At 60.5% G+C, this 10,507-nt stretch overlaps 1 protein-coding gene across 1 annotated transcript; it reads right to left on the bottom strand.

The window, feature by feature from the left end:
• Positions 1-5,298: 5,298 nt before the first annotated feature.
• LOC308053735 (regulator of cell cycle RGCC-like) lies at positions 5,299-9,637 on the bottom strand. Its single transcript, XM_080365394.1, has 5 exons — positions 9,482-9,637; positions 8,665-8,820; positions 8,062-8,142; positions 7,318-7,380; positions 5,299-5,966 (listed from the first exon to the last, which is right to left on the bottom strand). The coding sequence occupies exons 2-5, from the start codon at positions 8,816-8,818 to the stop codon at positions 5,959-5,961; spliced, it is 306 nt and encodes a 101-aa protein (XP_080221520.1). The 5' UTR covers positions 8,819-8,820; positions 9,482-9,637; the 3' UTR covers positions 5,299-5,958.
• Between the last annotated feature and the right edge of the window lie 870 nt (positions 9,638-10,507).

A 10,507-nucleotide genomic window follows, 5' to 3' on the forward strand; every position in this document is an offset into this window, starting at 1 on the left:
GAGGCATGCTCAACCTGGCTCTCTGAACAGCCAGTACAGGACAGAGACCTCCCTCCATCCCATCTCATCGCAACTTGGCTAACTTCATCCTTGCACCATTCTTCTGTGGGGGTAGCCTGAGCCCATCATGGCTCCTGAAGCCCCTAACCTCTTACCTGGCCCATAAGGGCCGTGTTGCCATGTTCCAGACACTCTCAGTCAGGATCTGGGGCTGCTCAGCTGAACTACAGCTCTCCCTGCAGCCCTGTGCCAGCCAGCCTCTCTCCATCCTGCCGTTCCCTCCAGCAGCCAGACTGGCCACCCTGGGGACTCCCCCAGCACAGCCATGACCTGGAACAGCCCAAGTCTCCTTTGTTGTCATGGGATCCCACCATGGTTTCACATCCCTCCATGGCATCACGGCTGAAGTCCGCTGTCTCTTTGGTGGAAGCTGTGGGCAAGGACAGTAGAGAGGTGGGGGATGGGACCAGTGACACGGGGCTGTGTCACCCCTTTCAGGTCTGGGAAGGAAGTTTGTTTCTGGGCAGTAGTTTCAACAGAGAGGAGCAGTGAAAGCCTGCGTGCGTTCCTGCCTTGCCTAAGTGCGGCCCTCCCTTGGAGGAGGCAAAGCCACCCCACGTAATGCAGCGGGTGTCTCCCGTCCGTGGTGGCTGAATGCAAGAACCCATGTTTCAAGAGCTGAGAGATGGCTGGGTTTGTTATGTCAGGGGGCAGGCAGGGTCACTGTGTCCATCCTTCCTTGGTCCCCAAAATCAAGATGCCCCCAGAGCCTGTGTCTAGCTGCACTGGCAAAGTGGTGAAAGGCAGCAGAGGGGAGCCAGTTGATGTTTGGGGCATCGGGGATCTGCACCCCCAAGGAAAACATCTTAAGCTCTCCTCTGTGGTCCTGCTGGTCCTCTGTCCCCTTGCAGGCATCACCAGGGCTGTTCTCGGGCAGGGATTCGGGTGGTGGAGACTTTGGTCTTCCCAGGTCCTGCACTGATACCTGCTTTGCTACCTCCCACAGGCAGGACCCCAGTCGGTCCGATCGCAGGTCAAAGCCCAGGCTGAGGACAGCAGCCCCCAGGCAGGCGGACAGGGCAGGGAGGGAAGGGCTCAAGAGCTGAGCTGCTCAGCACAGCTGGGGACTGTCACATAAACCCATCAGGAGGAGGACCAGCTGATGAGGACCCAGAGCCAGCATCATGGCCAGGTCCCAGAGACCATGCTCCTGCCTGCTCACCCCAGGATGGTACCTCCACAGGTGCTCCCCTTGCTGCTGCTGGCTGACCAGCCCCTGGGGGCCGGGCACCCTCAAAGCAGCACGGGATGAGCTGGCATCTGGGTGGGCAAGGAGTGATAAGCCAGGCTTTTGGAGGGGAAACGTGACCTATGATGAGAGCTGTGCCTGCCCCCATGCAGCTCTCCAGCTCAAGCTAAAAACCATGCTGGAAAATAGGCTTGTAAGTCAGGACCTGAAAGGGCTCCACTTCTCCCTTTCCCATAAATGTGGAAAGGTCCCCCCAAAAACATGAGAGGGCTTGTTGAGAAAAAAAGGCAGCAGCAGACGGCATCCCCAGCATTAGTTTATCTCCCAAAATAGATACAGGCTGTTGCATTACCACAGCCAGACTGTCTGGGCAGCCAGGGACTTCCCTCCCGCAGAAGGATGTGGTCCCTCTCTGAAGCAGTGTGCCACAGATGCCCCGCGCACGCAGCCCCGGGCAGCACCACACCAGTGTCCTGGCTGCCGGAGGGGATCGCACCAGCTGGAGCTGCCGGCGCTCAGCAGTCCGGAGAGGACCAAAAAGCCACAGTCACATGGGGATGAAGGAGAACTTTTGGTGGGATGACTGAGGTTCTGATCTAAATCTTTCTGCAGTTAGAAATTGAGCCCTTCCTCCTACTGTGTTTTAAGCTCAGCGAGAGCAGCAGCTCCTTGTTGTGGTGTTTTGGTGGAGGAATACCTCGCCTTGTATGCCTTTCTCCAAGCTGACCTGGTCAGCAGGGTGTGATGAAGGAAATGCAACCTAGAATTTTTTTAGGGGAACTTTGGTAACTCTTCTTACTCCCACAGAGATCCCTCCAGGTGGGAGCAACTTCATCAAGGAACATCAAGCCTGGGTAGGCTGAGGGAGCATGTCCAGCTCCCCCAGCCTCCAACACAGCCAGAAGCCCTGACATTCTCACGTTTGTCCTGCCTCCCCACAAGCCTGCGGGGATGCCTCCAGCCAGCCAAAGGCACCCCATCCCTTCTTCCTGCAGATTCTAGAAAGGGGAAAAGCAAGAGGGCCTGTGAATACAGCGGGACACAGACATCATCTACCCTCTGTAGGTGGTGGTCCCTACGGCAGTGGCCACCAAGGGAGGGTGCTGGCTGCCCTCCGTGCAGCAAGGCAGGGGGATGGCTGGTGGCCAGCCAGCCCCATGTGGTTACAGGCCACCTCTGCTAAAGCTCTCACCTCCTGGCTGTTCAGGTCCCCGACGCCAGGAGATCTGCTCCTCTGCAAGCTGGCATTGCAGCCGGAACTGAATGCCACCAGCCTGGAGGAGGGGGCTTGCTGAAGACCCTGTGAAAAAAGTGTATGGGACCCACTGCTGGAGCAATAACCACCATGATCTTCAGAAAACCTGGCTTTGCAGCTGAACTTGAAGGAAAAGATGTAGGCAGGAGGCCTATGCAGTTGCCTCGGTGCTGGTTAGCCACTTCCCGTCCCTCAGTAGCTCCACGTGTGCTGCTCTTGCTTCTAAGAAAACAAGCAAGCGCTCAGCAGGCAGCAGCCTGCAGGGTGGTGAATGTGTGGCTGGAAGTGGTGGCAGCTTTGCAGGTGGTCCCGTGCAGGCACCGTGTGCCTCCTCCAGCCTGGCTAGGGCTGGGGTTCTCCGCTATGGCAGGCTGGGGGGCTGCAGTCTGCTTTTCCTGCCTGCACCCCAACCAGCCGGGACCAGCAGCTCCCAGATGATTCTGGGGGCTCCAGCATCCCCTGGGCAGCGCTGCTCAGGGGCTGACCATCGCCGGCTCCTCCAGCACCCTCAGCTCCTAGTGCCTCCAGAGGGTTGGTTCCCACTTTGGCAGATCCAAAGCACACTCAAGACTCTGCAGAGCACAACAGAGTCCAGCCCAGCCCTGCTGCTCCCAGGGCTCCTTGGCCCTGATCCAGCCTCCTCTGAGCTGCCGCAGGAAGAGGGGCCACAGGGAGGAACTGGTGTGTTGCTGGACGTGCCTGTTCACACTGATTATTTTTGCAGCACCTCCACTGCACGTGCATGCAACTCCCCACTGACTGTCTCCATCAGCCTCAGCCCTCCCTGCTCTTGGGTTTTCAGCCACCCCCGGAGCATGGCCAGGAGGCAGTGGTCCTCCCGGGCTGCAAAATGGCTCTTGGACAACTGTCCCACCATGGGCCAGAGGATGCCGTAGCCCCCATCTCAGTACCACCCCGCCACCCAGGAGTGTTCCCAACCCCTGCCCAGGGTCTCCAGGAAAAAAAGTCCCACATCCTGTCCCAGCAGAGAACCTGCCAGAGCCCCTGTGCCCAAAAGAGTCTGCTTACAGCGATGTGCACAAGTCTGTCCTGGGGAGCTAGGCTGAGCATCACCATTGCTGCTGTTGTTGGTGCAGGCTGGGCAGGACAGTGCTGGTATTAGGTCCCATGTCACCTTGTCACCCACACATAGCACCAGCACTGTGAAGCACCCAGCACCAGCCAAAGCAGATGCTGACAGCTATATCACTGGGTGCAGGAGGTACCACGAGCCTTGGAGAGGATCCTGTGCAACATGGGACAGCTTGGCCTCGTGGTGCTGGCAGCACCCATGTAGCCTGCCCGATTCCAGGGGCTGGAGGAAACACATGTTGGAACCCAAACCCCTCTCCTGGCAACGCTCACAACAAACAACCTCTCTGAAGCTTCAAGTCTGTTACTTTGCTGCAGGGGCGTATCAGCCACAGCAGATTTGGGACTTGAAAGTATTTATATCTGCAGCTGCTTAGTAACGTTTGCAGACACTGCACGGGTGTAAACTGGCACGCGGTGCCCAGGGAAGGTGATGCCATGGGACTCCACAGCCCAACACCAAGCATCATCATGACCCAGAGAGAGACCGTGCTGTTGGGTGGGTTGGAGGTGGTCTGTTAAAAATCCCCATCCCACACAGGCTGGTAAGGGGCTTGTGACACCCAGAGGCAGAAAGGGACCATGGGTGGAACAAATACCAGAGTCAGAAGTAGACTGCGAGGGCAAAAAGCGTGCATGCAATGACTCAGAAGGGAAAAAACATGCCGAGTGGTTGGCGTGGCTGCCATTACCAATGTGCATAGCAGGGACAGTCCCCACAGCTCCTGCTGCCTCAGCCCCATTGATGTGGGCTGAGCCTCCCCACAGAGCGGGGTCCTCCAGCCCCCATATCACAGCCAAGCATCATGGGCAGAGCTCCGAGCACCCTGGCCACACCACACAGCTCTCGCCCCCATCTTCTGGCTGCCCCTTGACGGGGCCACCGGGTCTTTTTGGGAGCAGATCTACAGCCACGTCACACAGCATGGGGAGAGTGACAGCGGAAAGTGTCCCCATGCATGATCTGCCCTGCACAGGGCTCTGCTGGGCTGCTCAGAAGCCCCCACCACTCTCCTGTCCTCCCTCCTGAGCACTTGAGTTTGCAGGATTAATGTGTGTTCAGCAGATTTCTGCAACAGCACTAAACCCCAGGCTGGCAGATTAGATGACCAACATCCTCCTGACCAGCACCCCATAGACCAAGGGGTGAGGGGAGAAGCTAAAACCCTTGTTTCCTGCTTAGACAGTTACAACAGAGCCGCACGCACGTGGCCCTGACCCACGTGGGCAGCACTGCCAGCCCAGAGACGTGCAGAGCCCCAGGTTCCTCCGCTCTCCTGATCTCCCAGTCATCCCACTGCTCACGGGGCCGCTTCCAGGGAGGGCAAACCCCAGGGGTGAACTGAGCATCCATCCCAACTGCCAAACCTCACTCCAAGCTCAGCTGCCCCCAGCTTGATCTCGTATCTAGCCTGTTCCCTCATCAACAGCACCTTCTGCCTGCCCCACCAAGCTACCCACCTGGCAGGGACCCTGCAAGGCAGGGAGCCCCCCCAGCCCACCCGAGGCAGAGGGCTGCAAACCCACACCCCCTGTGGACTTGTTCCAGGGGGTTGCCTACCCCTCTTCAGGCAGACAAATGTTTAATTTGCTCCCCTGAGGCCTCTCCCCCCTCTCTGATGCCCAACCCTGGTGCCCGGCAGCTGCAGGGAAGAGAGGAGCCCACAGGAAAAGCCTGGACACACACACAGAGACAAGCACAAAGCCTTAAAATCCTGTTCATAAAAACACACCCCCTCTGTACAGTGCACAGCATCCTTTTTACAGTATTTACCGTAGCAGCCGAGGCAGTGGCACTCCGGCGCAGGCAGGGCCTTATTTGCGGCTCCCTGTGCAAAGCAAAGGGCCAGCAGCGACAGTCACCACCTGCAACAGATGCTACTGTGGGAACAGTCTTTTCTGACACAGGAGGGGACACCAAGCTCTCACTGATGTACTGCAAGCTGATCTTCCCTAAACTCACCAAGGGTTTCTCCTCTGGCTTCAACAGCGGCATGGATACCCCCTCCAAAACCCCCCAAACCCACTCAGTCACAAGCGCTGCCAGCCCCCCTCAGAGGGCAGAGCCTGGTGCCCTCACTGAGAGCTCTTCTCATCTCAGCGCTGGCAGAGTCCTGCCCCGCATGCGGGAGCAGAGCAAGTCCCAGCCACCGTCACAGCCCAGCTGCCGGTCCCATCACCGGATCAGTCCCCACATGTGGCTGGCACTGCCCTTCCCCGGCACGGAGCAGCGTGGCACAGGAAAGCTGTCACCCACGCCGGCGGCGGGTGGCAGGGGCACAGAAGCAGAGGGTGCATCAGGGAGGCATGGAACTCATCTGCTGCGGGTCCTCCTCCCCAAACTTGCTACCAAAACCACATCTCACATCTCTGCAGAACAATCAATGGGAAAAAAAAAAAAAAGAAAAAAAAAAAGAAAAAAAAATAATTGGTCAGATGACTGCTGGGGGGAGGAGGGCTGCACAAGTGCACTGGAACCCCCCCCCCACCCCAGGCACCACCAGCAGCAGGGTTAGAGCAGAAATCTTCTGGGGGACTCTGGCCCCCTTCCTGCTCCGCTCCTGCCCAGCATGGCTTGGCATCAGCAGAAGCAATGTTCCCACCAGCCACCTCACTTTGGACACTCGAAAGGGAAGGGAACAGATACTGAGAACTGCCTGGGGGAAGTATTTAGTTTTTTTTTTTTTTTTTAAACCAAGTTCTCTCTGCCTCCAGCCTGTCACCCAGGGACCCCTCTGAAGGGGAAGTCTGGCCTCTGCCTCAGTTTTCCCAGAAAAGAAGCTACTGGGGACCAGACAACCTCACAGGACTGCAGAGCTGCCTGGGTAAAGCTGCCAGAGATGCCCAGCATAGCAACACCACCTTCCCTAGGAGTACCCACAGCCAAGGCCTCCACCAGGAGAAAAACATCTGCAGGAGACCACAACCTGTCTGTGCTCCCCGAGGGCTGGAATTCCCTTCTCTGCCACTGCACAGGCAGTCTGAAGCAGTTCTCACTCCACAGATGCAGAAGTCTCACTCCGAGACCTGCCCGGTGCCAACACACCCCAAGGGGCACCTCCACGGGCACGCGTTCGGTGGTACTGATTGAGTCTGAACCCTCACTTTCCTCCCTCCAAATGGGACATTTCCACAGGGCTGATTTTTTCCACACTGGGGTACACCACAAGGAAAAATACTCTTTTCCTGCTGCTCACCTTCCCACCCTGCAAGAAAAGCCTTTGAGCAGCAGCTGGAGGAATGCCGTAGGCAGAGGGCCACAAGCATCCATACATCTTCCCAAAAACATCAATAGCTCTGCAGGTTGCGCTGTTTGGCCACCTTTCTTGCAGGCCTTTTGCAGGACCGACCTGGCCTCCACATCCCCCATCCCTTCCACCAGGACAGCACCACCAGCTCCACTTCACCAGCTTGGGGAAACTGAGGCACCAGAGAGGGAATTCACTCAAGCAATGGGATTTCTGCCCCAGCTGAAAGAGCTTCAAGAGGGATGGGGGTGTGATATCCAGATAAGCCCCTCACCAAAAGAAAAGACAGAAGGATTCCACTCTTGCAGCCAAACCTGGGCTCTAAGCCCCTGCAGTGGGAGCCCCAGCTAGGAGGGGCGGTAGGCCAGGCTCTGCTGAGCCAGAGGCAATGGAAAAGCCCCAGGCCGGGTGTTCTGCCACACTGGATGCAGCCTGGGGCTCGGGAAGCACCAGGATCAGAGCTGTGTACTTACCCTCCAGCACTTTATCCAGATCCGCAATGAACTCCTCCAGCTCCTGTGTGTCACCGAGTTTAGCTGGCAGAGAGGCACACACGTCAGGTCTCATTTGCAAGAAAAAAGATCCCTACCCCTTGCTTCTAACTTCTAACCACAATTGCTCCAGCTGCCTGCTGTTTCTGTCCCAGCCAGGTGCTGTCTGGGAGCAACAGAGGGTGGCTGGGGGGAGGGGGGCTGAGCTGCATGTGCAACGGGCAGATCACTGCACAGCTCAGGAATAACCTCAGTCAAACACCCCCGAGCACAGTGTCCCCCAGGGTCGAAGCATCTCCATGGGATTACAGCCCACACTTGCACCCAGCTGCTGAAGGCGTCAAAACAGCAGCACTGAAGCTTTCCAAGCAGTTGCCCAGCCCCCGCCTGGATCTGGAGTCCCACACTCACATGGGGCAGCTGTAGCGTCACCCACCCCCACATCCGCCAGGGCAGGGGGCTGGAAGTTACAGGGCAGAGGAGCAAGGGGTTTCACCAAGGATGCTGCTTGAGGGCAGCTTTGGCAAGAAAACAAGCCAATCCAACCTCATACTTTTTCCAGGATCCAGCCAGGACCCCAGGGCTCATTCCCACCTCCAAATCCTGGAGGGTCCCATTGGCACCCCCCAACCCCCGCCCGCAGGCAGCCCATCACTGCTGAGCCGAGCCAGGCATGCAGAAGGAAGCCCCGGGAAGCAGCCCTGGGGACAGCTCTCTCAGCCTCACCTTTGGAGGAGTAAGCATTGGCAGGGGTGTTGAGGTCCTCCTCGCTGGAGTTGAGACTGCTTCTTGGGGACGTGCTGGTACCTGCGGATGCAAAGCATTACTCACTGCCCACAGCCACAGGCACCTTATAAACAAGTTATAGAACCAGGGACCGATCATGTGGGTGGCATAGGGTCCCTGATCCACCCTGGCTCTTGGCCAGCCCATCTGCTCTTCCCCTGCTGCAAGGAATGCTTGGAAAAAGGGAACTAGAGCTTCTCCGCCAGGCCAAACAGCACCGGGGTTGCCTGGGCATGGCCATGGGGACTCCTCAGGGTTAGAGCGAAGTGGCTCCCTTTGAGCCCCCAGTTATCTCAAGCCTTGTGCAGCCCTGCAGCAGCCAACCCAGCAGGAGCCCCTGCACATGCTGGGCCAGGATCCAGGGGTCATCACCTCATGCTACTCATCCAGCCCGCAAGAGATGAGTCAGGTGGGCAACTGCAAGGCCGGATCAGCTAGAAACTCAGTGGTTTACCATGGAGGAACCCCAGAGCTCCCAAAGCAACTCCATCCGCACGGACACTGTCCTCCCAAAGGGCTCCTCATTCCCCAGCCCCAACTCACTCTCCAGCTCATCAATGCCGCTGTCGTACACACTGTGTCCCGCTTTCTTCTTCAGCTCCTCCAAGTGCTGCTCGTATTGACATGCAGTGCCTCTGTCAAAGTCCTCCATCACCTCGTCAAACTCCCGCAGCAGGTCACTGAGCTCATCAGCCATTGCTGGGGGCAAGAAGCCAGTGGAGGGAGGCGTTGGGGCACACACCAGGCAGGCAGCCCCAGAAAAAGCCTCTCGGGAGCAGAACCAGGCTGGGGCCGGGGCAGCCCCCTTGCCACCTCCCTGCAGGCAGGCTGCCAGTGCCCACTCCGTGCGGGGCTGACATCGCCCCCGAGCCCCCCGCAGAGCTCTGAACCTCCTCCCCTGCCCCTCGGGCAGCTGGGCCGTCCTTCCAGCGCATCCCACAGCCCAGCAGGGGCCCAGCCCGGTAAGAGCTGGTCCGAAGCAAGGGAAGGGTCTCGACCCAGCTTCTGCCCCTGCCTTCAGGCGAGGTGCGGTAGGGCTGCCCGGGGGTCCCGGCCCATCCCCGGCCCCGGGATGAGCCGCCTGCTCCGGCCCCGAGGGAGGTACCAGCAGGGTCGGCGGCGGGGAGAGGGCCAGGGCCGGCCCCGAGCACCCCCGAGCCCCCGGCTCCGCGGAGTGGGCCGGCCGATGCGAAGGCAGGGAACGAGCCCGGGGAGCGGCGGGCAGCACATGGCGGGCGAGGGGGTCACCCCGGCAGCCGCCACCTCCGTCCCGCAGGCGGCAAACCCCGTCCTGCTCCCGGGGACCTCCCGACGGGAGCCCTGCCGGCACGGCACGGCACGGCACGGCTCCAGCACTCACCGGCGGGCGGGGGGCTCCGGCACGGCGGGGGGCTCCGGGGAGGCACGGCACGGCTCGGCACTCAGCGGCGGGCGCGGGGCTCCGGAGAGGCTCGGCACGGCTCGGTACTCAGCGGCGGGTGGGGGGCTCCGGAGAGGCTCGGCACGGCTCGGCACTCAGCGGCGGGCGCGGGGCTCCGGAGAGGCTCGGCACGGCTCGGTACTCAGCGGCGGGTGGGGGGCTCCGGCACGGCGGGGGGCTCCGGGGAGGCTCGGCACTCAAGCGGCGGGCGGGGGGCTCCGGGGAGGCTCGGCACGGCTCGGCTCGGCACTCAGCGGCGGGCCCGGGCGCGGCGGTTTTAGCGCCGGTGCGGGCGGCGGGCGGGACGCTCTGTGGGCGCCACCCCTCGCGGCGGGGCGCGCGTCCCTGCGGGGGTGCCAGGGGGGTGCCAGGGGGCTGCCCCGTGGGACCCGTCCCTGCCGCCTCCGCGGGCCGCCCCCTGCCACTCCGGTCCGCCCCCCGCCCCGTCCGAGGGCCGCCCTGGAGCCGCGGGGTGCGGGTGGCCGGGGCGTCCGCTGTCCCCCGCGGGACCGGGACCGGCCCTCCGCCCCGCGCGGTGCAGCCCGTCCCCACGCTCCGGGGGGGCTGGGTGATGCGCGGGGCCTGGGGTCAGCGGGCGGGGACGTTCGGCCCGTGGAGCCAAACCCCTTCCACACATAGCAGCCGAGGGGAGCTGTCCCGAGAGGGAAAGCCTCCTGCACACCCCTCCAGCCCACCCCTCCCTCCCCCCCGGCGCTGCTCTCTCTGTCCCCAGGCTGAGGATGTTCTCGAGATCTTCGGGTTTCCTCCCGGTGCCCTGTTTCCTCCCCTGCATCCATCCATCCACCCACTCAGCACCTGAAGCCCCCCGGATGAGGTTTCTGCTTGTGTTCACTTCCCTTCAGCTGAGCTTTGCCTCCTCTCGGAGCTCCCCCCTCCTTCATCTCCTTCATGCTTCCCACTGTCATGGGCTCTGCCATGGATTTTTTTCTCCCATGTTTTAGCCAC

This window comes from Falco punctatus, assembly GCF_963210335.1.
Source record: "Falco punctatus genome assembly, chromosome: 15".
In the NCBI taxonomy this organism is placed as follows: domain Eukaryota; kingdom Metazoa; phylum Chordata; class Aves; order Falconiformes; family Falconidae; genus Falco; species Falco punctatus.

What these genes read in the sequence shown, in the direction of transcription:
- LOC308053735 (XM_080365394.1), bottom strand. Translation starts at nt 8,818, where the DNA reads ATGGCTGATGAGCTCAGTGACCTGCTGCGGGAGTTTGACGAGGTGATG. An exon ending in CGGCATTGATGAGCTGGAGA is followed by an intron (nt 8,143 to 8,664) that starts GTGAGTTGGGGC and finishes TTGCATCCGCAG; the next exon opens with GTACCAGCACGTCCCCAAGA. An exon ending in CAATGCTTACTCCTCCAAAG is followed by an intron (nt 7,381 to 8,061) that starts GTGAGGCTGAGA and finishes CCTCTCTGCCAG; the next exon opens with CTAAACTCGGTGACACACAG.